The sequence below is a fragment of the Lycium ferocissimum genome, chromosome 1 (assembly GCF_029784015.1).
Source record: "Lycium ferocissimum isolate CSIRO_LF1 chromosome 1, AGI_CSIRO_Lferr_CH_V1, whole genome shotgun sequence".
NCBI lineage: Eukaryota > Viridiplantae > Streptophyta > Magnoliopsida > Solanales > Solanaceae > Lycium > Lycium ferocissimum.
The window spans coordinates 29,894,804-29,921,944 of NC_081342.1; the positions used below are offsets into that span (position 1 = coordinate 29,894,804).

The following is a 27,141-nucleotide window of genomic DNA, read 5'->3' on the forward strand; positions in this document are numbered from 1 at the left end:
AGGTTAGTATTAATGAGATCGTGCCATAAGAAAGAAAGGGGCAGCCTTAACATACCTTGTCGTCTCCTTAACTACTTAACGCCTATCCTCCCGAGCTCGCAAATCGTCAACCAAAATGATTTATATTAAGGTTAAGTCGTTTGAACGCTTATAAGGTCAAACTAGACTAATAAATGAGCTAACGAAATTCGGGCAAAGATTTCCCCTATATCACTTACTTGATCCCAATCTCAAAACAACACCCAAATAACAACAACAACAACATCAACAATACCATAGCCAAGATATTAAATTCAAATTAAACTTAAATCAATCCAAAACTCCCTTTGAAAATCAACCCATAGTCATCAACTTCAATTTAATACCTCATGACTTCTCTACTATCATTTTCTTGACTTTAAGAATTACTAAACCGCCAAATCAACTCAACATAAGCAATAAGAAGAAGAACATACCTTATACTTGAAGAACTTTAGCCACACACAACTTTCCTCAAGATCAAATTCACCACAACTCCGCAAGTAGAAGCAAGAACAACCACTTTCTATGAATTAGCTTAGGATTTTTAATGCTTGATCTCCTCTTGAAATAGTATGAGATGTTTATGGGTGTTTAGAAGAGCTTAGAGGGTCTAGAGAAATATATTTTGGTGAAAAGTATGAACCCCAAGTCGTGGCTTTTAATTTATAAGAAGGGGAAAAAATTTCCACTGCCTCAACTTCGTCGGTCAACTCGACGGACTGTCGAGCTGCTCTACGACCGTCGAGTGGCAGCGTCAAACTGCGCCCGTCAGAGTTGACTCTCTGATGGTGGTTCACGGTGGAGATTAACAGATCGCAGACCATTCTACAGTCCGTTAAGATAGGGCGTCGGACTGCCCTGCTGTCACACTCAGTTTCTTTTGATTCGTTCAACCTCCAATCTTTCTGATACTTGTTAGACATAACATAAACCCTCATACAGATAGAATGAACATGTAAAATCTCTTATGACCTTGACTAAAACTTCAATTTCTAAATCTACGTTGGCTAACTCACGGCAAAACTCAACATATAAAGTACGTGGTATATCAATAATAAGTCTCATAACTCATAACATAAATAAGTCTAAGTCATACATCTCCCTAAAACCTGGAAGTCATAAGTACAAGAGCTACTAAATATATCTGGAATACAAGTTTGAAATACTACAAATACTTTTTGGAAGATAAAGATAGGATAAACAGATAGAAATGAAGTCTAGTGTTGTGGAACAGCCAGCAGCTCACCCTAAACTCCAAATCCCACCTCAACGATCAGCTGGATCTCATCCTTTACTTGAACTCGGGTCAGAACAAGTGTAGAGTGAGTACTAGGAAACACGTGTACTCAGCAGTATTGTTGATAGACCCTAAACTGAAGCGATGACGAGGATTGGTCCTTTCGATACTCACCTCCTCACTTTGTTAGTATCAAGTTTTACAGTTTATAAGCACTTCGGCATTTAAGATAAGAAAATCAACAATTCAATTAAGTCATAAAGCTTATCCTTTTCCAAGTATTCATATAAGTATTTCAATAAGACAATACAATCAAGTGATAAGGGTATGAAATGCAAGTGATATGCATAGCAATGGCCAATATACATCAGTATACACACGCTCCTACAGTAGGTTTCATGTGACCCATGAAGACTCATGAGGTCCATATACTCATCCAGAATGCCAGATCACGTCGGGATTAAGTCAATAGACTATCATGTCATATACTCACCCGGAATGCTCGATCTTCCAAATCATATGGGGTATAAGCCAATAGGCTATCATATCATCATCACTCCAACCATGTACCATATCCAATCAGGTCTCTATGGATCTCCATTATGATGCATCAATACCATGCCAAAAATATCATAAATATATGAAATGGATATGCGTACAACATGCAATTGCATAATATCAATTCAATGTCAAATATAGTTCCTTTTATCATGATTTTAGATGAGATGTGGAGTGATGATGCACAATCAATCAATATTCACAAGTATTAAACAAACATGGCTATCATGAGCCCACATAATCAACCATCATACCAAATTAGTATGTAACACTACTAACTAATTCCCGTAGACTTGACATTCATCCCCTTCACAAGACTAATCCATTTTCATAAATTACCCCTGCATAACAGTGGTACTGCGCACAGGTGCTCGTCACCTCACGAGTACAGGACCTCCAATTCCCCATTACGTCCATTAATTACATTAGCCAACATAAACACTTCATAATGAATCTAGTAAGTCGCAGCTTGCCTTAGTTCTGGAGTCCAAAGATCAATCTGTTTCCCTTCCTTTGAGCTTCAAAAACAACCCAATATGTTCCAATACGGTATCTTGTAAGAATATGAACCCGTGCAGACCCATATTGTTATATTAATATTTCGGGTCCAAAAAAACTCAATTCCGAGCCCCGAAGGTCAAAATTGTAATTTTAACATAAATTCATCTTACCCATAATCTAAATAGTAAGAATCTCAAAAATCATTGAAATATAATCTCAATTGGACCTTCAATTTGATAATTTACACGAAACCCATTTCTATGGAAAAACTCTTAATTCTAGGTTTCAAGCATGGAAGGAATCACTAAATAATGGATGGAAACATGGGAAAATACTTAGATGAAGGTCAGAATCTTACCGTCAGCTCGAATCTTGAAGAATGCCCTTGGAATCACCAAAATCCGAGCTCTCTAGCTCCTAAAATTGATTTAGAAATGATGAGCTTCGAAATGGAATTTTAAGTTCTACCCAGGTGAATCTTATCTTTCACGATCACTAGGGCCACCTGCCGCGATCGTGAAGTGCAACCCAAACTCCGCCTAGATCCCTCTCTATGCAATCGCGATAAAGGAAACTAGATACAGCTAAAACCAGATTTTTACGGTTTCTCTCATTTTTCGATCCAACACCCGAAACTCATACAGAACCCCCTGTACACAAACCAAATATACATTTCAGTCTTCAAGCACGCTATGAACCTGGTCGCGTACTGGAGATTCCCAAAAGAGGTCGTATTGATCCGATGTTGACTCGGTCAACTCCAATTCCCAAATTAGCAACAATTCAAATCACACCCGAATGCCTTGGGACCCGAACCAACAGTACGACTAAGTCATAAATCGCATTCCGGACCTAATAGAATCAATGAAACTTCAAAAAAGACGCATTTATCCCCGATGTTGACTTTGGTCAAACATCTTCATTCCTTAACTTAGAAATTTTCAATTTCACTAAATTCATTCCAAAACCCGTCCAATTGCCACGGGAATCGCGCCACCCGTACCTGCAAGTCATAAGTACCAAGATGAAACTACAAGAACGGTAATTTAGGGAAAATAAGGCAAAAATATCAAAGCGACTAAACCGGTCATTACACAATACCATTGTCATAGGATCTTATCTCCTCGATCACGAAGCACTCCAGTTGGTGCGCACTCACAATAACTCTCAGTCCGAAGTCATCAACCTTGAGCCCACCTCCAGTACTGAGACACTGTTTGATTGTACTTTTACACTGTTGTGTAGTCTTTTCACAGGGTGGAATAGTCTTTTATTACCGTTGCATAGTTCTTTTTGGGCCCATAAGTATACATTCTTTGAGGAGGAAAATGATTCACATTCTATTGTAAGAAACACCATTGTTGAGTTCATACCATCAACTTAAGGCATTCCACATACTTCTTGCTCTTGTTTCTTTACTTTACTAGTTTCTGAGCTCGTGCTTTGCACGTGTATACCTTGTTGAGTTATTTAATGATATTTCTGACCCATTGCGAATGTAGTTTCATGGATTGAAGTTCGTAGGAGATGAAAATTATTTCAACAATACGAACAACACTGTTTTTATACATCTAACAAAAAGTGAAGCTTCCTAGAGTATGATGCTACAAATATATTACATGGGGTAAAAGACTAAAAACAATTAAAAGAAAAAAAAATAGCTGCATTGAAACTTCCCCTTCTCTTTAAGCAGATTACTAAGAAGAAGATCCTCTGACGAATCCAGAAAAAATCATAGCGTATTTCAATAGCCTTAACTTTGACGTTGAGAAAAAACTGCTTAGGAGTAGAGAATATTTGAAAACCTATGAAGCTTTAGAGCCCATAAAAATGGAGAGGAAGACTTGAGGGAAATGAAAACTCTTTCTTGGCTTTATATAATATTTTCATGATTACTGTCTCTTGGGCTTCTTTCACACATTTATCAACGGGAACTCCTGCGTTTACCTATGAGATTCAATGGATGTGAATATGAAACACTTTAGATTCTAGCAACGTAGATGGAATGATAACTAAATCTTGGTTAATCTACTGATCAATTATAAATGTTTTGCTCCACTATAATAGCTAATTCATTACACTTTGAAAGGTAACAATTTTAAATGTAGAAAAATTAAATGGTAATACATGCATCATCTGCCAAGAAGCCCAAAGGACTTAATAAAAGCTGAGCATCTCAACGGGTCCACAATTATGTTTTTCTAATTTAACTTTTTTTTTTTTTAATTATGTTTTATTACATTTTAATTTACATCAGGGATAAAATTGTAATCTAATTTTGGAGATAGGAGTTTCCCACTTTTAGTATAGTATGATGAAATTTATATTCTTGTTCTTACTTATATTATCGGTTTAGCTACAAGAAAAAGTGTTTGATTGATTTCGATTCACTTGCTTTTAACCTCTTTTGTACAAATTAAATTGTTTCCTAAGTTACGATTAAACAAGTATCATTATGAGAAAGATGAGAATGTTAGAAAATTTACTAAATATACAAAGATAATATTTTTAAGGAGACTAAAAAAAAAAAAAACACAAATTAAAATTGTGTGCTTATTTTATCGGACATCAGACATCAGACATCAGACATCTTTATTACCCATTGTTTAATTTTTGAAATAAAAGTGTTAACTCAAGTAAAAACAAAATGGAGTATCTATTTCTGACATTGGGCTATTGGTCCACTTGTAAGGACAAGTGAGGTTAACAGATACTCGCTTACGCAACAAACTTAACCACCACAAGACTCATAGATTCACGTAGACCCCACTTAGAACCCAAGTCCAACGCACTATTAAACGTAAAGCTAAAATGTTATTCCTTTCCCTCCCACAAAGATGGAAACTTTCTGCTCAAATTTTGATCTTGGATCATCAATCCCCTTCTCAATCTCCAAATCTTTGATAAATCCCACTTCAAGACCATTATTTTCTTGTAGATTTTCATCCATAAATCATGGTAAAACACCAAGATTTAGAGGGGTTGTTCCCCAAGCTCTTGGCAGAAAAGAGGCTATTGCACAGTTCAAGAAGAAGGATTTTCTTGAAGAGAATGAAAATTTGGTGATGTGGGTAGGGAAAGGAGTTACTGGATTAGCTGCTGCTTTGTCCTTGTTGTGTAATTCTCCAGCTTTGGCTGAGTCTTTAACTGTAGCATTTCCTGTCTCTCACACACCTGAGGTAATCAATTTAGTCTATTTGATTTCTTGTTGTTTTATAACAGCTTCTTTGGATGGTTATACCTATTGTATTGTATTATTACTTTAACTATAATGTTTGTTACTTGAATTTCATCATATCGTATCATTAAATACATCGTTATGTAACGACAAAAAATTCAATTTTATGTAACAACCAATTTGGTGTGGTCATGTCGTTACCTTTTATTTTATCGTTTTTCCTTAGCTTATTATTTAATAATTCCATTTTATTCTTTATATATGCTACCTTTTTTATAATAACTCTACCTTGTATCCTCCTTTTCTTTATAATATTGTCGGTTTATCCTTCAAATTGCTAATGTGTGGCATTATGTAACAATGGGAAACAAAAAATCTATCCAAATATTGTATTTCATTAAAAACAACACAGTACAATACAATATTACTACATGATGTGCTGTGAAACAATATGTAACAACCATCCAAAAATTATTAGTTGCTGATTCTAATTCAATGTAGAAATTTACTGGATTATAGTTTCTTAATTATACAATTGAATGATTGTTTATTTGGTAGGTAAATACAGTTCAGAGGACCTTAGTTGAGGCTTGGGGCTTGATTAGAGAGACATTCGTAGATCCAACTTTCAATCATCAAGGTAAAATCATTTACTGAATGAGGAGGTGTGTGGTAAAACCTCATTTTAAGTTTGTTTTTATCAACTTTAGGAAAAATTTGGTTTCTTTTCTTCAAAGCGGGATACCAAATCGTGATAAAACTCGAAAAATGGAAGTTAATTAGTGTTCTTTTCTTCACAGATTGGGATTTGAAACTGCAACAAACGATGGTAGAAATGTTCCCATTGAGGTCCGAAGATGCTGCCTATAGCAAAGTCAGGGGAATGCTATCTACACTTGGAGATCCCTATACACGCATTATTAGTCCTAAGGTCAGTATTCTTAAGGCACTCCATTTGCATTAAGAAAATTTTTCTTTTATGATTAAGAACAGATAATTAACTGCATATTACATATACAGAAATAGTTCATAATCTCTATTGGATATAAATTATCATCTACGTTCCTAATATGACTAATATTGATATCTTCTATGACATGGACAACCTTCCCGACAGGAGTACCAAAGTTTTAGAATAGGAAGTGATGGAAATTTACAAGGCGTTGGCCTCTTCGTCAGTGTTGAACCAAATACAGGGCACCTGGTTAGTAACAATGATTGAATGAACTTGCTATTTTACTTTATTTCTGTGGAGTATAGGTTGCTTATTCATAAACAGATTTTGTTTGCTTCCTTATAGAAATGCTTCTTGAGGGGAAATATCAGTTTTTAACTGTCCAGTTTATACCAGTTCAAATATTTTCAGCAATGATTATTTTAACCCTTCATGTCTAAAGCAGGAAACAATTGCCACTAACCTTTGCATCATATGTACAATTGATTTCAGGTTGTTTTGTCCTGTGTGGAGAATAGCCCAGCTGCACGTGCTGGTATTCATGAAGGAGATGAATTGCTTGAGATAAATGGTACTTATTAGTCAAACTATCTTTTTATTTTCAGCAGAAATTGGCAAACTAATGACCTATTGGCTTACAGATGTTGACTAATCGAATTCAAATGTGTGATCTTCCATCCTGTGGAGTAATAAAGTTTTCCTAAATGCAGTTGGTGAGGAGAATGCAGAAGCCTTGTTGTCTTGTTTAAAAACATATAAGCTTTCTTCCGAAAGTTTAATAGTCCTTGTGAGTCCAAAGTGTGAGAATGGTGCTTATCTTATATGAGTACGATTCACAGAGTGACACCTAAATCAGTTGCCTTTTCTTGTGTTCAAGTTTGTTTGTCATCTCATAGCTTTACATTATCTCCTTTTCCAAATGTCTATAGGTTTCAAAGATGAGCTAATTAAAGATGAGATAATTCATGTTACCAGTTCTATATCCTACTTCAATTTGATGGAGTGAATTCTCAGTCTTCGCCACTTATTGTTTTCTAATACAAGTCGATATAAACTTATCAAGTTGTGTATGTTCTTGTACAATGCATGCTCAGGAGCACTCTGCATATATATGTTCTTGATGATGAACCTATTCCCTAAAAGGCAACTCCAGAACTTTTTTTAGTGAGCATCAATGTCGTAAATCACTTTAAAAACGAGAGTAAAAACCACGATCCTTGAACAGTGCATTCCTATGTGTCCTTTGAACATAAACCACATAAAAATCTGATTAGAACTTGAATTTTGCATGATTTCTTCAGGTGAGAGACTTGACGGAGTTGACAGTGAAACCGCAGCTCAAAAACTGAGAGGCCGTGCTGGTACAATTGTTACAGTCAAAGTTCACAAAGTAAGCTTGTTTTCTTTTTGTTGAGCCAACTGAAACTTTATACCAATTTCCAGAACATTGTTCATCTAAGCAATCTGATTTCTATATCCACAACCACCTCATCAGAATTTGTCTGTGCAATGGCCTTTTCTGTGTGATTCTTTTGCATATTATGTGTCCATTCTCTTAATTTTTCAACCTCTTTTGTCAGGCAATAGTACTTACGATCATGCTGGAGCTTGAATGGAAAATTGCTTCATCTAGATAGGCATATTTTAGAAAAATTCTCTATTTGATATCTTTCAATGGAAGTGAATGCTCTTTCTAACTCCAAGTTATCACTTTTTTCCACTCTTCTCTTGACCAGGGTAATGGTGCAGGAGTATCTGGTTACCGAGAGGTATGATGTCTGCAAGAAGAAATGAAAATTGTTTATTATTTTTTTGGTTAAAGTCTTCTCAAGTACATGCTTCTAGCTATTTCCTGTTATTTAAATTCAAAATTTATCGACTTCCTAATTATTTTTATTAACATTGCCTATTTTTTAAGGTTAAACTACCTCGTGAAGTGATTAAGCTTTCACCAATATCCAGTACCATCATCCCTCATAAAATGCCTGATGGTCGTCTCTTGAAAACTGGATATGTAAAGTTGTCAAACTTCTCTCAGGTAGTTAACCAGTCATCTCATGAGTCATAGATCATTCACTTGCCTTCATCTTCAAATGACAGACAAACGTATTACTTTGCATATATTGAGTAAATACTTGCATGTTTTTAATGTAACAGTCTGCTGCTATGGACATGGAAAATACAATTGAGGAGATGGAAAATCAGGGTGTACAATCATATATACTAGATCTTCGGAATAATCCTGTAAGTTCATTAAAACCCTTTCTCTTTGACTTGTGTACTCTCATACTTAATCTTTTCACGCTTTGTCATCTGAAATGTCTGTCTTATCTTTCTTATAAAATTATGCAGGGAGGTCTGGTTGCAGCTGGGTTGGATGTTGCCCAGATATGGCTAGACGGCGATGAGACTCTTGTGAACACTATTGACAGGGATGGAAATATGGCACCAATTAGCATGGTCAATGGACATGCTGTAACACGCGATCCACTCGTTGTCCTTGTAAGTTTAAGAAACATCCTTCTCATACAATAGCAAAATTCTTGAATTTAGTATTACTTGACAAATTCATTTGAGCTGAGGGGTTTAGTTGTTGCAGAGATATTTATGCCTTTGATTCCTTCATGATAGGTGAATGAGGGAAGTGCAAGTGCTAGTGAGATTCTGGCGGGGGCACTCCATGACAATGGCCGTGCAATCCTTGTCGGGCATAAAACTTTTGGGAAAGGAAAGATACAGGTTCGGCTGGAATTTTTGATGGATACTAACTCTTCAGTCTATGTATAAAAGCTACACACTATTTTTTAAAATCAAATGCTGTATCTTGACCTGTCGATTATCTTACATTGTTAACTTGCTGTTGGATTTGACGCCTCCATAACATGTCGCATTGCAGTCAAAATTATGATTATATTAATCTCCTAATTGTATATTATTAGGATTGGGAGTTTGGGATAGTGCGGAATGAGACATAGCAGTCAATTAAAGACAATAACAAAGATAATGGGAGACAAAAGATTTAACGTGGTTCGATCAGCTTGACCTACATCCACAACTAAAAGAGGAGCAAATTTACGAATACTAACGGATACAAAAGAGAGTACAAAATTAGACTAATTAAATACTCTAATATCCCAAAACCCCTCAAAAGAATAACCTTACAAGATCACACCAAGAAAGGGTTCACACAAGTGTTTCCCAACACAATTCTCTTACAAATACTCTCTATAAAGAACAAAACAAACTCAACTAATTCTTCTCAAATTGGTGTATTTCAAATGAGAAGAAATGATCTCCTTTTATTGCTACAAAACTTGGGCTCCAAGTTGGGTAAATATAAAAGAAGAAATGACCAAAATAATCTCCTCTACATGAGCCAAACTTTGGCTCCAAGAAATATATGTGACCAAGTAAATTGGCACATGCCAAATAAGGCCATATCTTACAGATATTGAACATTCAAAAGCTTGAGTTGCTTATCCTTTAACCTTGCATTTTTGAGTAGTACACTTATACTATGTTTGCTAAATATTCTCTCCATTGTCTTGTTAAATGATACTTCTAGCTCATGCTTTGTAACTTATCCACAAGTAGTGGTTGGTTACTTTAAGCATATAAATCTCCTCTTTTATGAAATCCAATTGTCTTTAACGCAGAGTGTTACACAGTTGCACGACGGATCAGCTCTATTTGTTACAGTAGCCAAGTATTTGTCTCCAGCACTTCATGACATCGATCAAGTGGGAATAACACCTGATGTTCAGTGTACAGTTGACATGCTTAATTCACCCAAAGACATCTTCAAGGACAGAAGTGCATCCTCATCATCTTTGGAGACAGATTCTTGCATCATTGTTGCAGAACATGAATTGGATAATCAAGAATCCAAGGGCTCTACTTCTTGACTAGTTAGGAATACCAACGTTCTCTTGCATTTGTAGCATACTCATTGTATAGTAGGAGATTCAAAATGGTAGGAGTGGTTATGAATATGAATCAATCATATTGTATAGAAGTAAAGGTAATATTTACCCTTGGAACATGAGGAGAAGATAACTAGTTCAACCATCAAACCCATAGTACTCCTTTGATGAAAGAATAAAGAGAAGGAATCTTGGACAACAAAGACAATTAAGTCGTCTTTGTGATAAAAAATGGAACAAAAACAAGAATATAGCCCTCACAGGATGCTTTCAGCAAAAATTTAAGGAAAACAGCGCTTAATATGACTCTTAAGATAACTATTAACGCAATGCCATTTCTTTGGGACCATTTCCATCCATTTGTTGTCTCTTTTGCTACCGCTCCATAAGATCAACATTATAAATTTAACCATTTTATAAGTTCACCTTGCTCCACTTGCACCCACCTCTTTCAAACAGACAACCTCGATCATTCATTAATGATAGAAAAGAATAACGGGGCAAGAACAAAGGATTGCGTACCTCTTTGTTGCAGCGGAAGTCGTTGTAATTACCACCGAAGGAATTGCCACAAGTCCAACCTCGATTCTACAGGAAATGAAGTTAGTATTCCACGAAGTAAATGTCTTTTCTATGTGTGTTTTTTTAGGGAGATTGAGAGAAGAAGAAATTTTTGCATATCTTCGCATATGCGTTGTTCTGCTCTTTTTAAGAAGTGGCAGAGGTTATAGAGAAGAAAGCACTCCCTTTATCCAAATAATACAGTTTCTCCTTAGTGGGAGTTATCTGATTTAAAAAATAAAACTTCTCACATCATTAATAACCTCTTTTATTCTTTCTCTCTACTAACCTGGTCGGGTTAGCCCACATGGAGCGACCCGTGACCCAATATCCAACAATTAAGTATGGTGTAGTGAGAGTTTGTATTCATATTACAAATCTTACCAGAACTGCTCGTTTTGTTTGCCTTGCTCCACTTGCACCCACCTCTTTCAAGAGACAACCCCGATCATTCATTAAGTATGATGTAGTGAGAGTTTGTAGCATTTTGGCAAAATGGCCAAGTGGCAGAGGACGGCAAATCCAGTAATTCACCCAGTCTTTCTCTTAAACTTCACCTCAATAGATCAGTGAGTCTCATAGATGTCCTCAAATCCTAGGGTAAGGTGTGTAATCCGATGTTAATTTCCAATTTGAATGTCAGCTCAAGATTTGTTGTAGTCTATCTTATCAGTTCAATGCTTCAGCAGCTTCTAAATTTGTAAGTACATTTGTTAATAAATACAGTTTGGTCGAGTTTGAGAACCATTTCCATGTCCTCACAATCTAAACCTATAATTTATTTTTCTTGCTAATTATTGCATTCCTTGTTAGGAAGGTAACATCCCTAGAAACAAATATTCTCCTTAAAATTATTATGTATCAAAATTATTCATTTAGTTTTCAAAGTTATGTTTATTATTTTTCTATGATTACCTTATTTCTAATCAAAGTTTCATACAATATATTATTGATTTACTACATGTCAAATATTAGGATACAATTATAATATTATCTGTTTAAGTCCCCCGCAAAGGTAGAGGTAAGGTATGCATACATATATCCTACACTCCCCAAACGAAACTTGTGGGATTACACTGGGTATGTTGTTGTTGTTACCTGTTTAGGTCATTTTGGTACCCAAACAAAAATAGTTGATGGAGCGATAAGATTGTACATACTTAGAGCAACATTGTTGTGAAGGTCCATATAATCTTACAAAACATTCAACTTATATGCTATTAAAAGAAATGTTTATTGTTCAAATTCTGGAGGAACATGTAACATTTGGACTAAACTTCTAGGGGCAAAGTGATAATATATATTCACTTTGATATTGCTTCCTCATCAGTCACCTCAGCCAGACAAATCATTAAAATGGAACTAATTGAATTATTAGAACATCGATCTTAATGATGGAAAGAGTACACCTTATTTTAAGCTCAACAACCATAACAAATTAGTAATAAATTACATAAATATAATCCAATGATCATAAGCAGTAAAATATACATATGGAAAGGGTGATCAGTATATATAATCACTGCATGAAGAATGCAAAAATGGAGAGGAGCAGAGAAGTTCCAATCAAAGCACCAGAAACTGGCAAAGAGAAACCCGCTCCAGCATCCGGCGATGGTGCTGGTGGCATTCCAACTTCTTGTGCCGAGGCAGCAATGGCAGCGACAATGACAGCGAGCAAGAAAGCCTTAACAACGTTAACTTGAGCCATTTCTATACAATTAATGGTAGAAAGAAATCAAGTACACAAATTGCTTTCTAGTGCTGAAGTTATAGTTAGAAAGCAATTTGAGTACTTGAGTTGAAATGTATTTGATATTTATAGGTATTGAATGAGGCAGAGGAACTTTGTTTTTAATATTGGTATAGCCGCGTTGAAGAAGACCAACTCAAATGGTGTTTAATTGACCTAACCTGATTATATTATGGTGAAAGACCGTTGTCATATGTAAGATGTGGTGCTAATAATTTGACCAGGTATGTGCACCGGCGACGTATATAACAATAATAATCTGCCACATGGTGTGATGCTATGAGTGGTTGGCATATCCATGTTATGGTCGGCAATGTCATAACATTCAAATCTTGCTTAATATTTAAGCTATGGAAGCTATAGACTAAAAGATTTTCTAAGTGGAGACCAAACGCTACTTCTTCTTTTTTCTATTGTATTATTCGGATTCTTTTTCTTTTCATTATAAGATTGTTTGATTATTATTGGTATATTCTAAATTGGAGACCAAAAACTTGCTTTTCCATCTGTTTTTGTATCTAATTATTACTCGGATTCTTTTTCTTCTCTGATACTCCTATAAGTTTGTTCTATTATTTCTATAATAATATTCTAAATTTTACAGCTGTCAATATAAATTATTGCCGTTTCTAATGATGAGCAATTCGGTGTTGGGTAAATGGCAGGACAGAGTATGGAAAATAGGGGTGTAGTCAAGATTATAATTTTATGTGTTCTAAATTTTAAGATAGCAATATTAGGTTTAGTAACTAGATTTTGCATTAAATTTTTTTATATGGTAGTGATTCGTTTAATATAACTACGGACTTTGTACTAAAGCTATTGAGATCGGTCAAACTCGTATATCGGCTTCTAGCTCTGTCCTGATGAAAAAGAACTAAATGAAACTTTTACTAAAAATTGAGGTGGAGAATGCTGGAAGTATAGGTGCTTACTTCTAATATTAGTTGTCCTATATCTTTTTGAAATGATATTTTTTTTCGTCATATTTTCAAAAAAAAAAATAGAGGGTAAAGAGTACTAAAAGTTAAGGTACAATTTTTGATAGGGAGTGTTTTCTCGGAATAGGCTAAACCTCTCTTAATGTCTTTTTGAGCAAGAGCTAAAGTGGCTCCTAATAATACTGTTATTATTCCTATAATCGAGATCGGGTATGTCGTGGAATTTTTTTGAAAGACAAGAATCAAATAATTTTCTGTGGTGGAACAAAATATCTCTCATCTCCCCCTCGAATAGATTCTTTTTTTTTTTTGTTTCCAAAGGAATGTTGTTATGTTGTTTTGAAGGGTGCACTAATCCCTTGAATCCGGTACCAACGGGTATAAGAGCACAAGAGGCAGATTTGATTGGCTTGGTGGAAACCAAAGTGAGGAGTGGAAAGGCAGCCAGAATTACCAGATGCGTGGGAAAGAATGAAAGTCAATCCATTACTGTGGAGAATGAGTAAATAAGTTTGACGAGTGTAAGGGCTAGTAAGACCTACCCGCTTTATTGTAGATTGGGATCCAAGAAAACTTCTTTCGACGAATGGGCCAGACCGGGTCATTTCTCAAGAACAATAGCTAAAGGGCCTGATACTACCACTTGGATCTGGAACCTACATGCTGATGATTCAGGCGCTGTTCTCAAGTCTAGTTAACGAAGCCGAGAGGGAAAGCTTACTTGAGATTGGGACATTCTTGTTTTAATACGTGAAGATGGTGATGAATCGTTCTCAAAGATTGCCAGAATCTTTTCGATTGTTCTCTGGTTACGGGTATGTCACCAAGCAAGATAAGAAACCATACGTATGGGGAGAATTTTCAAAGGAAGAAATCTTAAAGATCGGAGAAAAGGCAAGGGCGAAAAAAAAGCCAATACCAAACCCACAAAAGAGATCACACAAAAGTTCCGCTCGTTCCTGGCCTCTTTGGCAGTAGCTAATCTGAATTCGTAACCCGCCATCTTTGGGCAGGACTTGTCAGATCTTGCCCAGGCAAAGGAGCGATCGACACTCGCTCGCAAGTTTTAAGAAGTGGTAAGCGCAAGGACAAGTTGAAGAACTTCGGAAAGGAGAATAAGCCTCTCTTCCCCCTATCGCTAGGGGCCTTGCCTTTTTAAATGAAAGAACTTGATAGAAGTCAAAATAGGAAAAAATAAAAATGCCTAGCAACTTTTTTCTATGGATATAAGGCTTTAATTGATAGAGATAGAGGAAGCACCGTAAAGATCAATTTGCGAGGTTTTGGGCCGATACAATAATAACTGCGTACTTATCTCATGATGTGAGATAAAAATTAGGAAGGATTCGAACCTCCGAATAGCGGGACCAAAACCCGTTGCCTTACCACTTGGCCACGCCCCATTTAGATTTCTATTCGATACTAATAAAGTATATTGCTGGTTTTGTTTGTTTGTCAACTCTAGTCCAAATATCTACAGAATAGATTAGATTGGTACTAGGATTTTGCTATGTTTTTGGTATGTGTAGATATAGAATTCAACTTAATTTAATGGATTCTATGCGAAATTTGGATTCGTAGAATCAGGGTCGGTGAGCTCCGAATACCAAATAGTTATACTAAAAAAACAACTAGTTAAATTTGTTCGATTAATCTTATTAATTTTGAGGGATTGTGAACATCAGGTGCTGCTACTAAAAATCGATCATACACGACCGATAAGAATGCAAATAAACGAATTAAAACTGTCATGATAATTTCCGTAGTAAGAATAAATTACGACGAACAAATATCATCATTTTAGTAAGTGTTTCATAGTTATGACTGTCATGTAGGAAGGACTTATTTGGCGGTTAATCTGATGTTAAAAACATTATAAGGGAGATATCCCACCCGGTGATCCTTGAGGAAATATCATTTATCGGACGGAAAAATTACGTTAAAGCCACATAGATAATTACAGGGATGCCCCATCGATAATGAATTGTTTATTAGCATTTCAATCCGATGCATCGCTATGTACCTTGGAACTTTCTATTAACACTTGCTCTAGTCACGTCGCGCATGCTTATAAGCTTTCATGGACGTCCCCTACTGCAAATACACGTTTTTATTAGAAAAGAAATCGATGGGGTGGAGTCTGTAATCGAGGATTTCTGACAAAACTACATAAAGAGGTCTGCCGAAAATTATTACGTGGGTGAGGAAGATCGACCAACGCTGCCGGAATTTTCCGATAACCTCCATTGGTTATTCAACTAATTGATGACAACCCAAAAACAACTGTTTGTACCATGGTAGGGTACTATCAAATAATAAAGAGTACTATCAACCAATAAATCATTGATGCTCGTCGGTTTAACGCTTCCGTTTTTTTATTTTTTATTTATACTCTTCAACTATTGTAAAGTATCAATAAACAACAATTACAAAGTTCAATAAAATTAAATTTTAAGTTGTTTTTTCAGTTATTAATATAAAATTTCTCTCTAAGAGTACTTAGAAAGATGACAAGGAGGATGTAACAACCTGGTACTTAATTTAGAGATTTATTGCTTAATTTTGGGTTTGGAAATCTGTATGCTATCAAGTATCAACATAGTATGAACATCTTATATAGTTGTTTTGGAGAGGAACATTGCACATTTCGGCTAATCGTCAGGAAAAAGTTGTAATGATTTTCCCTTGATGTCTAATTATTTGCCTCAAGTAAATTAGAAAGCTGAACTTTAGCTAGAGGAGATTCTAATAAAAAAAAAAAAAAAAAGAAGGATAAATTAAATTAGAAAATAAAGCTGCTACCATCTCAAACTTAATAACCATGGAAATAATAGAAACTTTATTTGGCACCGACTAAAATAACAAGATGTACAATATACTCCATCAATATCAATGACAATATTCAGTACATATATGATAACCAACTAGCCATATGCTGTCAAAGTAACTCGAAATGAACAATCAACTCCTTTTTCCTCTCTTTATAAATCATAAAAGAGACATCAGTAAAATCATCGAATGAAGAAACCAGCAAGGGAGAAAAGCAAAGAGGTTCCAACCAAAGCACCAGAAATCGGCAAAGAGAACCCTGCTCCAGCATCTGGTGATGGCGCCGGAGCCGTTCCAACTTCCTGTGCGGAGGCAGCAAAGGCAGCAACAATGACAGCAAGAACAAAAACCTTAACAATGTTAACTTGCGACATTTCGAAAAAGCTAAGTACTCTTGGCTAATTGCCTTCTAGTATTAGAGTTGATTAAAGAAAGCAACTTATAAGCACTTAGATTGAAGTGATGAAGCTGAAGTAGAAATTGTGTTTGATATTTATAGGTAACGAATGAGAGGAGGTTGGTTTTGGTAATAGCCAATTTGAAGAAGACCGACTCAAATGCCGTATAAATTGACCGGGTTAATTATAGTGACCAGCTGGACCATTGTTGTACAAATAATTGGAGCAGATAATTTGTACAAATGATTCTGCCACATGGTGGTTGGTCTATCCATGTTACGGAAATTTCGTAATCTTAAATTATGTTTATAGCATCATTTAAAAGATTCATTAGAACGACAGTGACAGAGACTGCATTCATCATCTAAAACAGGTTAAGGCCTGACTTTTATTAGTACTGTGTTGCTGGAAAAATATTGTGATATTTATAAGTTCGAAATGAGAAAGAGATCAACGTTCCAAAACAGAGTCCGATCATCCAAAAATTACAATTTAAATTGCACTGAACGAGTTGTAATTTAGTTCGAGTGACTTCGAATTTTGTGATTACTGATTTTCAACTAAACTTCTCTTACTTATTAATAATTTTGGGAAAACATGAAGAAGAGATTAGAGGGGGCCAAGAGTTCGAGGGAATAGACCGCGTTAAAGAAGTCCAACTCGAAATCGTGTAAATTGACCTGGTTATACAATACTGCCACATGAGTAGATTCTAGATGGGTTGTTGGCCCATCCATGTTATGATCCGTAATATCATAGCTTTCGGGGGGAAAAAAAAAAAAGGAAGATGAATTGCACCACTAAGTTATACACAAAGAAATGATTTCTATCTTTTAATTACAACTTAAACACAAGAAAATGATCTTAATATGAAACTATGAGCTGTTTGATTAACTGTTGAAAGCACGTCTCACCTACCTTTAAGTTTGTTACACCGACCAACAAGGGTTGTAGTGGAGTGGCAAATTCTCCTTCATTGTTAATTAGAAATCTCGGGTTTGAGTACCCCAATGTGGAACTTCCCAGCGCGAATCTAAATTTAATCAAATACTTAGTCAAACGTAACAACGTGCCCGAGAGTTAATCAATAACTCAACAACTAACCACAAGAAGGTATACCATGGAGCTTCTAAGATAAAGGACTAATAGCCTGACTCATCGGAACGCAGACGGAAAACTAATATAATGAATAAATAAATAAATAGGGTGTCCCCACGAATGAATGTGTGGGCTCACCAAATCAACAGCAACAGCAAGTCCTTCCTAAATGCCCCGAGTATCAAGAACCTGCTATTCTCCGTTACCTAACATACCATAAAAAACAACAATGGTATGCCTGAGTACTTCGTACTCAGTGAGTGCCTCGGGGACAATAAGTAATAAGAAAATAGAGTACAATAATACATAAAGAAATCAGTCCTGAAAATCAGGTGAACCAATGTAAAAAAAAAAAAAAAAATATTCAACTTGTGTGTCTCAATAAGAATTATCAAAACCGATTATAAGGCCTCTTGCCAAGGTACAACTTCAAATATGTCTTTCAATTGATCATAATTAACAATAACAATTCCATGAGAAAATAAGAATATCACACATGCCAATACAGGCCCAAGAATCAAGCACTTCGAAGGGGTGACCGTAGAGGTTCCCTTGTCACAGCGCACCACACCGGAATATGAAATTCAATGGTGGCTATCCTTCCTCCCGAATAGCTAGGTATAATCACACCCTAGGTAGCGAACCCAGAAGTGGCCACTCTTCCTCTCGAATGGCTAGGAATTATCACACTAGGATCCATAGTGACTACCCTTCTTCCCGAATAGCTAGGCCAAATACAACAATCAAATTCATAGCATAGAAGCCGAATTACAAAGATAGAAGCTAAATCATCACTTATATCGGGTAGTCACATCAACATTTAGCATTCAAGTTCCAAAATTCGTTAAATGGTATTTACATGAGCCAATTAGTCTTTCAAGTATCAAGTTCAATCATCCATTAAGGGAATTTCTAGAATCATTTACTAACCTTTTTGTCTCATCATTAATCATCTCTTATAGAGGGAAGCAATCATAAATACATATATAGAATATACTACAAAAAAGGTATAATGTGGGCTTGTCCCTCACACACACCAACCATAATCAACTCACATATTTAGTTTCAACAGGATGCGTACAATTCACCTTTGTAGTCAAAAAGAGTTTTTGAAAAGAGACATACCTTAATATGTTAAACAAAGTTTAACAATTCAATTTTCTAGTGAAGAACACCCAAACCCTAGCCTGAATCACTTTAGGAAGAATTATGTTGCAAACCCTAGGTTTTAGTTATAAGAATCATGGGTTTGATGTTAGGATTGATAATCAACGATTAAGATGTTCTTACCTTAGTGTTGGAGCACTAGAGAGAGATTTTCGTCCTTAGGGTTTTTGAGAGTGAAAAGAATCGAAGAAAACTAAAATTTTGCAACTTATATAATTTTAGCCCGTCAGGCACATTCTACTGTACAAACGATGAAATGTCGAATAGATCGACGAAGCGTCGAATAGATTAATGAAGCGACAAACAGATCGACGAAGCGTCGATCTGCTCCGTCGAATGGTCTTTGTGCTAGGTCAATTCTATGGTACAAATGACGGAGTGTCGATCTGCTCCGTCATAGTCATGAAATTTCCAAAGGAGCAAATTTCTCTTCCATACTTTCTACGGTGCAAAGGATGGAGCGTCGAACAGATCGACGGCACAAATGACGACCATCAAACCTTCTTTTTGCGAAACTGCAGTGAATTTTCATTTTGACCATCTCCTCTTGGGTCTTTAGCGTAAAGTCATGCACGTAACCCAACATATAAGATTCCAAAAGACTCATACAATGCTTTCACACTCTATACGGATTTACGGGATGTTACATTATCTCCCCCCTTAAGATTCATTCGTCCTCGAATGAGAATAATAGTCTAGAAAGAATTCACTAAACCACAAGTTGTTTCGAACAAACACAATGATTCATCTATGAATAATTAAAACGCTAGCTCATACCTGCCATAGGGAACAAGTGAGGATATCTTTTCTTCATGTCCTCCTCCGCTTCCCAAGTAGCTTCCTCAGTATTATGGTTTCGCCACAACACTTTAACCGACGCTATATCCTTTGTCCTCAACCTTCTAACTTGACGATCTAGAATCTGAACCGGCTTCTCTTCATAGGTTAACCCTTCATTAATTTCAATCTTTTCATGGTTCAACACATGGGGGTTTGTACAACCTCAACATCGAAACGTGAAAGACAGGATGCACCATGGCCATATCAGATGGTAACTTTAACTCATAAGCCACCGTCCCAATTTTCCTAACAATCTCATAAGGGCCAATAAAACAAGGACTAAGTTTGCTCTTTTTACCAAACCGCATTGCTCCTTTCATCGGTGACACTTTCAAGAACACTTTGTCACCAACAGAAAACTCTAGCTCACGCCGCCTCATATCCGTATAGGACTTCTGTCTACTCTGAGCTGTCTTGAGTCTTTGCACAATAAGATTAACCTTATCAATTACTTCATGAACTGAATCCGGACCCAACAATTCCACTTCAGTTGGTTCAAACCAACTAACTGGAGACGGATAACGCTTCCCATAAAGAGCCTCATAGGGAGCCATTTGAATACTCGCTTGGTAACTGTTGTTGTACGCGAACTCCACAAGAGGTAAATGTTCATCCCAACTTTCTCCAAAATCTATAGCACAAGCTCGCAACATATCTTCCAGAGTCTAAATAGTTCTCTCTCTCTGCCCGTCAGTTTGAGGATGAAAGGCAGTGCTTAATTTCACTCTAGTTCCTAAACCTTCTTGCAAGGTTGTCCAAAAATGAGCCGTGAATTGTGTACCTCTGTCAGATATGATGGATGTTGGAATCCCATACAATCTAACTATATCTTTTAGGTATAACTCAGTGTACTTCGTCGCGTATAGACGTCTTCATTGTGGAGAAATGGCGTACTTGCGAGTCTATCCACTATCACCCAAATCGAATCAAACTTAGCCTTTGCACGGGGTAGACCCACAACAAAATCCATATTGATATTCTCCCACTTCCACTACGGAATCTCGATATTCTGAGCCAGGCCTCTAGGCCTTTGATGTTCAGCTTCAACCTGTTAACAGTTCAAACACTTGGCCATAAAGTTAGAAATATCAACCTTCATGCTGTTCCACCAATAATGTTGTTTCAAATCCTTATACATCTTGGTGGATCCTGGATGCACCGAATATTTGGAACTATGCGCTTCCATCATTAATTCTTATCAAAGACCATCAAAATCGGGAACACACAATCTTCCTTGCAATTGTAGAACACTTTCGCCAGTCCCAACAGTAAATGAAGTGTACTCACCTCTTTCCACTCCATCTCTCAGCTTTGCCAGAAGCTCATCATCATATTGCTTGGATTTAATCCTTTCCATAATGTCAGACCGTGATGGCGTGATTCCCACTAACTCCCCATCTTCAGTTTCATCAAGTCTGACCCCAAGACTAGCAAGTCTTCGAATTTCCTTCCCCATAGGCATGTCATGAGCACACAAATCAACCAACATACCTATAGACTTCCTGCTCAAAGCATCAGCAACCACATTAGCCTTACCAGGATGATACAAAATATTCAAGTCATAATCTTTCAACAACTCCAACCACCTCCCCTGTCTGAGATTCAACTCTCGCTGTTTGAAAATATATTGTAAGCTTTTATGATCAGTAAAAACATCACAATGCTCACCATACAAATAATGACGCCAAATTTTTAAGGCAAAAACCACGGCAGCCAACTCCAAGTCATGAGTCGGGTAATTCTTCTCATGCTTCTTCAACTGTCGCGAAGCATAAGCAATCACCTTACCGTTCTGCATTAATACACAACCCAAACAAATTCTGGAAGCATCACAATACACCACATATCCACCAGACCTAGAAGCTAAAGTCAAAATAGGAGTCGAAGTCAACCTTGTCTTAAGCTCTTGGAAACTCTTTTCACAAGCTTCGGACCACTGAAACTTAGCAGTCTTCTGCGTCAATTTAGTCAATGGAGAGGCTATTAACGAAAAGCCTTCCACAAACTTTCGGTAATAATTTGCCAAACCCAAGAAACTACGAATTTCAATCGCACTAGCGGGTCTAGGCCAATCCTTCACCACTGAAATTTTTTAAGGGTCTACTTTAATGCCGTCACCAGTCATCACATGACCCAAGAAAGACACAGATTCAAGCCAGAATTCACACTTAGAGAATTTTGCATAAAGCTCGTTCTCCTCAAGTGTTGTCAAAGTTATCCTCAAATGATTAGCATGATCCTCACGATTCTTAGAGTACACCAAAATGACATCAATTAATACAAAAATGAAGTGGTCTAGATACATGTAAACACACGGTTCATCAAATCCATAAATGCACCAGGCGCATTAGTCAACCCAAAGGACATGACTAAAAACTCAAAGTGCCCATAACGAGTACATAAAGCAGTTTTCGGGATATCCTCCTCCTTTATCTTCAATTGATGACATCCAGGCCTCATGTCAATCTTCGAAAAGAACTTAGCACCCTGAAATTGGTCAAACAAATCACCTATCCTAGGCAAGGGATACTTATTCTTAATGGTCACTTTATTAAGTCGGTAGTCAACACACATCCTAAGGGAACCATCCTTCTTCCTAACAAACAAGACTGGGGCACCCCAAAGTGAGGAACTTGGTCGGATGAAACCCTTATCCAACAAGTCCTTCAACTGATCCTTTAATTCCCTTAGCTCCGCTGGAGCCATATGATAAGGTGGAATAGAAATAGGTTGGGTGTCAGGGATAACATCAATCCCAAAATCAATAACTCTAGCAGGAGCAATACCAGGAAGATCTTTGAGAAATATTTTGGGATAATCACTGACTATAGGAACAGATGCAAATTCGGTTACTACGGCTTTTGTATCATTAATAGAAACCAAATGGTAAATACGCCCCTTAGTAATCATCGTATGAGCCTTAAAATAGGAAATAAATCTACCCCTTGGCTTAGCAATTTCACCCTCCTACACAATAACAGGCTCATCGGGAAAGGCGAAGCGAACTAACTTATGGCGACAATCCACATTAGCATAACACACGGACAACCAGTCCATCCCCACAATTACATCAAAATCCACCATCTCAAGTTCATACAAATCAGCCACGGTCTCACGACCTTTAATCACAATAACACAATCTTTGTACACTCTAGAAGCAATAACAGGAACACCCGAAGGCGTATTAACAGCAAAGGGTTCTAACAAAAGTTCGAGTTTCATACCTATATCAAGAGAAAAATAACGGGTCACATAGGATAAATTTGAACCCGACTAATCAATGAGTAAGCATCATGAGAACAAGATGCATGGATACCGTAACCACAACGTCGAAGCCCTCACTACCTCCTTACGAGTCAGCCCATAAAGTCGAGTTGTCCCTCCACCGTAAGTGTTAGCAACTTTCTTTCCTTTGCCATTATTATGAGCATTCGATTATTATTGTTAGATTACCAAAAGCGGATTTTTGGGGAGTGCGTAAATAGGCGAATCATTCTTTTGGTTATTCATAGCAGCCATCTCACGTAGCCACTTTCTGCATTCCCTTTTAATGTGGCCTCTAATCCCACAATGATGACAGATATGTTCTTCCCACACTGGCGGATGACTACTTCCGCGAAAACTTACTATTATTATTATTATTATTATTATTTTTCTAGCCTTGCCTACCAAAAGGCACACTAGTATGGGAATAGACGCCAGACTGAGCGGGTGCAGAATACCCTTTACTCTGCCCTCCAAAGGTAATTATTACCACTGAAACCACCCGCCGATCGGGCCTTCTTCTTGTTCGATCTCGATCCACCCTCTCTTCATTTTTCCAACTCTCTTGTTGTTCGAAAACCCAACCGTAGATGAGAAAGTGCAAGTAGAGACATAGCAATAGCAAGATACGCACTTGATACGTGGTACCAAGCCTTTCACAAAACGAGTCAACTTATGCTTTTCAGTCGGAATCATGTATAAAGCGTACTTTGACAGACGGGTGAACTCCAAACTATACTCACGAACCGACTTGTTACCCTGTTCTAGCTTTTTAAACTTCATAGCCATAGCAAATCTCTCCTCATCAGACAAAAACCTTTCCATGAACGCCTCTTCAAATTCAGCCCACGTCGGAGCTAAAGCAGCATCACCCCTCTCAGATTCCCATATCTCAAACCATGCGTGAGCAACATCCTTCAACTGATAAGAAGCAAGCCTCACAACTTCGGAATTCTAGGCATCCATTGCCCTCAATGCCTTGAAGGTCTCATCTAAAAAGTGTTGGGGGTCATCCATCTCTCGTGACCCGAAAGACTCTGGTGACTTCAACTCGAGAAATTGCTTAATTATGCCTCCACCATGAGGTCCCACACCTCCACACTGCTGCTGAGCCGCAACCAATGCAGTCAACATTTGAATAGCTATTTGCATAGTGCCAATCTCCGACACACCCGCAACAGGAACAGCAGGAGCAGCTGGTGCTTGATTTCCAGCATCATTTCCATTACCAGCATTCGCGCCCCCAAGATTTCGGTTAGCCCTCGCGGGTTATGCTCGGTTACCATTTTTGGATCGCGTCAGAGCCATTTCTGCAAGGCACGAATTAACGAGCGAATTAGAACGATCCTAAAGGGACTTCAAGCTCTACAACACAATATAGAATCAAGAAGAATAGGAAACACCTATAAATGTCCTGGGAGTTTCTTGATTATGCAGGTGATCAGGCTGCACAAGGGAAACCGCACTAGACACAGCTCCACAGACACCGACAATAATCCTAGGACGTATTTAAACCTAGGCTCTAATACCAAGCTTGTCACGCCCAAAAACCCACCCTAGACGTGATCGGCATCCAACGTCATGAACAATATCGGAAGAGCCTAAATGATGCAATAATAACGCTTGAACCCGCTAGGTTCAACATTCGCCTCCAACAGTTTATAAAAATAAATGCAAACAGATCAAGAATATAAGAATTAAATCAGCGGAAGTCTTTATTAATCAAATACTTAGTCAAACGTAACAACGTGCTCGAGAGTTAATCAATAACTCAATAACTACCGATAAGAAGGTATACCATAGAGCTTCTAAGATAAAGGATTAATAGCCTGACTCATCAGAACGCAGCCCGAAAACTAATATAATGAATAAATAGGGTGTCCCACGAATGAATGTGTGGGCTCACCAAATCAGCAGCAATAGCAAGTCCTTCCTAAATGCCCCAAGTATCAAGAACCTACACTTCTCCGTTACCTAATATACCATCAAAAACAACAATGGTATGCTTTAGTACTTCGTACTCAGTGAATGCCTCGGGGACAATAAGTAATAAGAAAATAGAGTACAATAATACATAAAGAAATCAGTCTGAAAATCATGTGAAACCAATTTTAAAAATAATAGTTATTCTTGAGCAATGAAATTTGACTAACCCTTATTTTTCACTGACCCGACTCATCTTACCTTTCAATTTCATGCAATTTTTCACATACATGGCCGGGCCCTGGCTTCTGGATTTCCTACATATCTCAAGATACATGAGAATTCAGGTCGCTTGTAGTTCGACTCAACTAAGGACTTTTAAGTGATTCGGCAGGAAAGTCTTGAGATTCCCGGCGTAGTGACCAGATTTTCTCTGGACGGTTATTGGAATGTGACTGATTCTATGGTCTTGAGTCCACCTACATATTTCTGGTCTCTGGGAATTAGGTCACATGTAGTTCGACTCACTGGAGAAGAGTATATCCTTTATGCGGAATACCTTCAGATTTCTCGGTGTGTATCCGACCGGTCGCGATTTTTAGTAAAGAAAACAAAAACAGACAAAATTAGGGCTAAGTTTGAGATCGGATGGCTTCTAAATCCTAACCGGAGATCTTGACTCTCACGGGCACACTATCTTGACCGACTGCGTAGGAAAAAGTTCCACGTTTGCTTCGCAATTTGTCTGGATCTGGTTCAGCAAGCCGACTCCTTCTTGGCGGCTATGTGCCTTTCTCCTGGACTTGATAATATTGCAGATATTCTTTGTGGAGTTTTAGATTAATGGCCCTCCCGACAATTTGATATGAATGGCCCTCTCGGCAATTTGTATGAATAGCCCTCTCGGCAGTTTGTATGAATGGCCCTCTCGATTATTTGATATGAATGGCCCTTTTGGCTATTTGAATTGATGGCTTTTTTGGCTGTTTGACTGATGGCCCTCTCTGCTTGTATGAATGGCCCTCTCGACAATTTGATATGAATGGCCCTTTTGGCTATTTGAATGAATGGCCCTCTCGGCAGTTTGAATGAATGGCCCTCTCGGCAGTTTGAATGAATGTCCCTCTCAGCAGTTTGATATGAATGGCCCTCTCAGCAAATTAAATAAATGAATGGCCCTCGTGTACGCAGCATTTACATATGGCCCTCGCGGGCCGGATGATCTTTCGTCCATTGTATGGGTTGTTGACCCTTATGGTTGAAAATACCCTTTCGTCCTTATCATGACCCTTTTGGTCGTATGTATCTTTGTGCTCATTCATTGTGACCCTCTAGGTCAGATATATCTTTGTCATTCGCTCTTTGTGTGACCTCTTTTTGGTCAGATTTGTCTTTATGCTCATTCATTCTTTGCATGACCCTTTTGGTCAGCTATGTCTTTGTCGTTCATTATTTTCGTGACCCTCGTGGTCGGATATGCTTTTGTCCATTTGTTTTGTGACCCTCATGGTCAGACGTGTCTTTATCGCCCATTCTTTACTGTGACCTCCTGGTAATTTGCCGCCTAGCTGAGTTTACTTTTCGCCTTTTGCGTGGGTAAGCTTCGCTGACGACGTGCCTACCGTCCTCGTTGGGTAATCGGCATCCACAAAATTGTGAGTTTCCTAAGAGGCCGATTAGCATCGTCGTCCCCCCGCCGGCATCTCCTCTCGACGCTCTTTGAACCCTCTTCGTCTCGATATTTTCGAGATGGTTTTTTAGGACGTACTTGCGTCGATTTTAAAATTTAAAAGTGAAGTTTTGTAAAAACGCGTTGTTTTTCTTTTTTTAGAAATATTTTCTTTTCATTTTGTGTCACGGCGTGTGTTTCCTTCGAACGAGGTCTTCCTCCGATCATTCTGGACGCGATTGCCGTAGTTGAATCGGTAGAATTTTCGAGATCTTTTTTCAAAAAACTTCCCTCGCCAGGTCTTGCTCAATCGATTTTTTTTACC

The 27,141-nt window shown here is 37.5% G+C and overlaps 1 protein-coding gene across 1 annotated transcript; it reads left to right on the plus strand.

Moving 5' to 3' along the window:
• Window positions 1–5,125: 5,125 nt before the first annotated feature.
• On the plus strand, window positions 5,126–10,495 carry LOC132053798 (carboxyl-terminal-processing peptidase 3, chloroplastic). The gene is made up of 12 exons (XM_059445903.1): window positions 5,126–5,496; window positions 6,054–6,135; window positions 6,296–6,426; window positions 6,613–6,699; window positions 6,943–7,021; window positions 7,752–7,840; window positions 8,187–8,219; window positions 8,369–8,488; window positions 8,608–8,694; window positions 8,803–8,952; window positions 9,082–9,189; window positions 10,107–10,495. The coding sequence occupies exons 1-12, from the start codon at window positions 5,155–5,157 to the stop codon at window positions 10,353–10,355; spliced, it is 1,557 nt and encodes a 518-aa protein (XP_059301886.1). The 5' UTR covers window positions 5,126–5,154; the 3' UTR covers window positions 10,356–10,495.
• The last annotated feature ends 16,646 nt before the right edge of the window (window positions 10,496–27,141 follow it).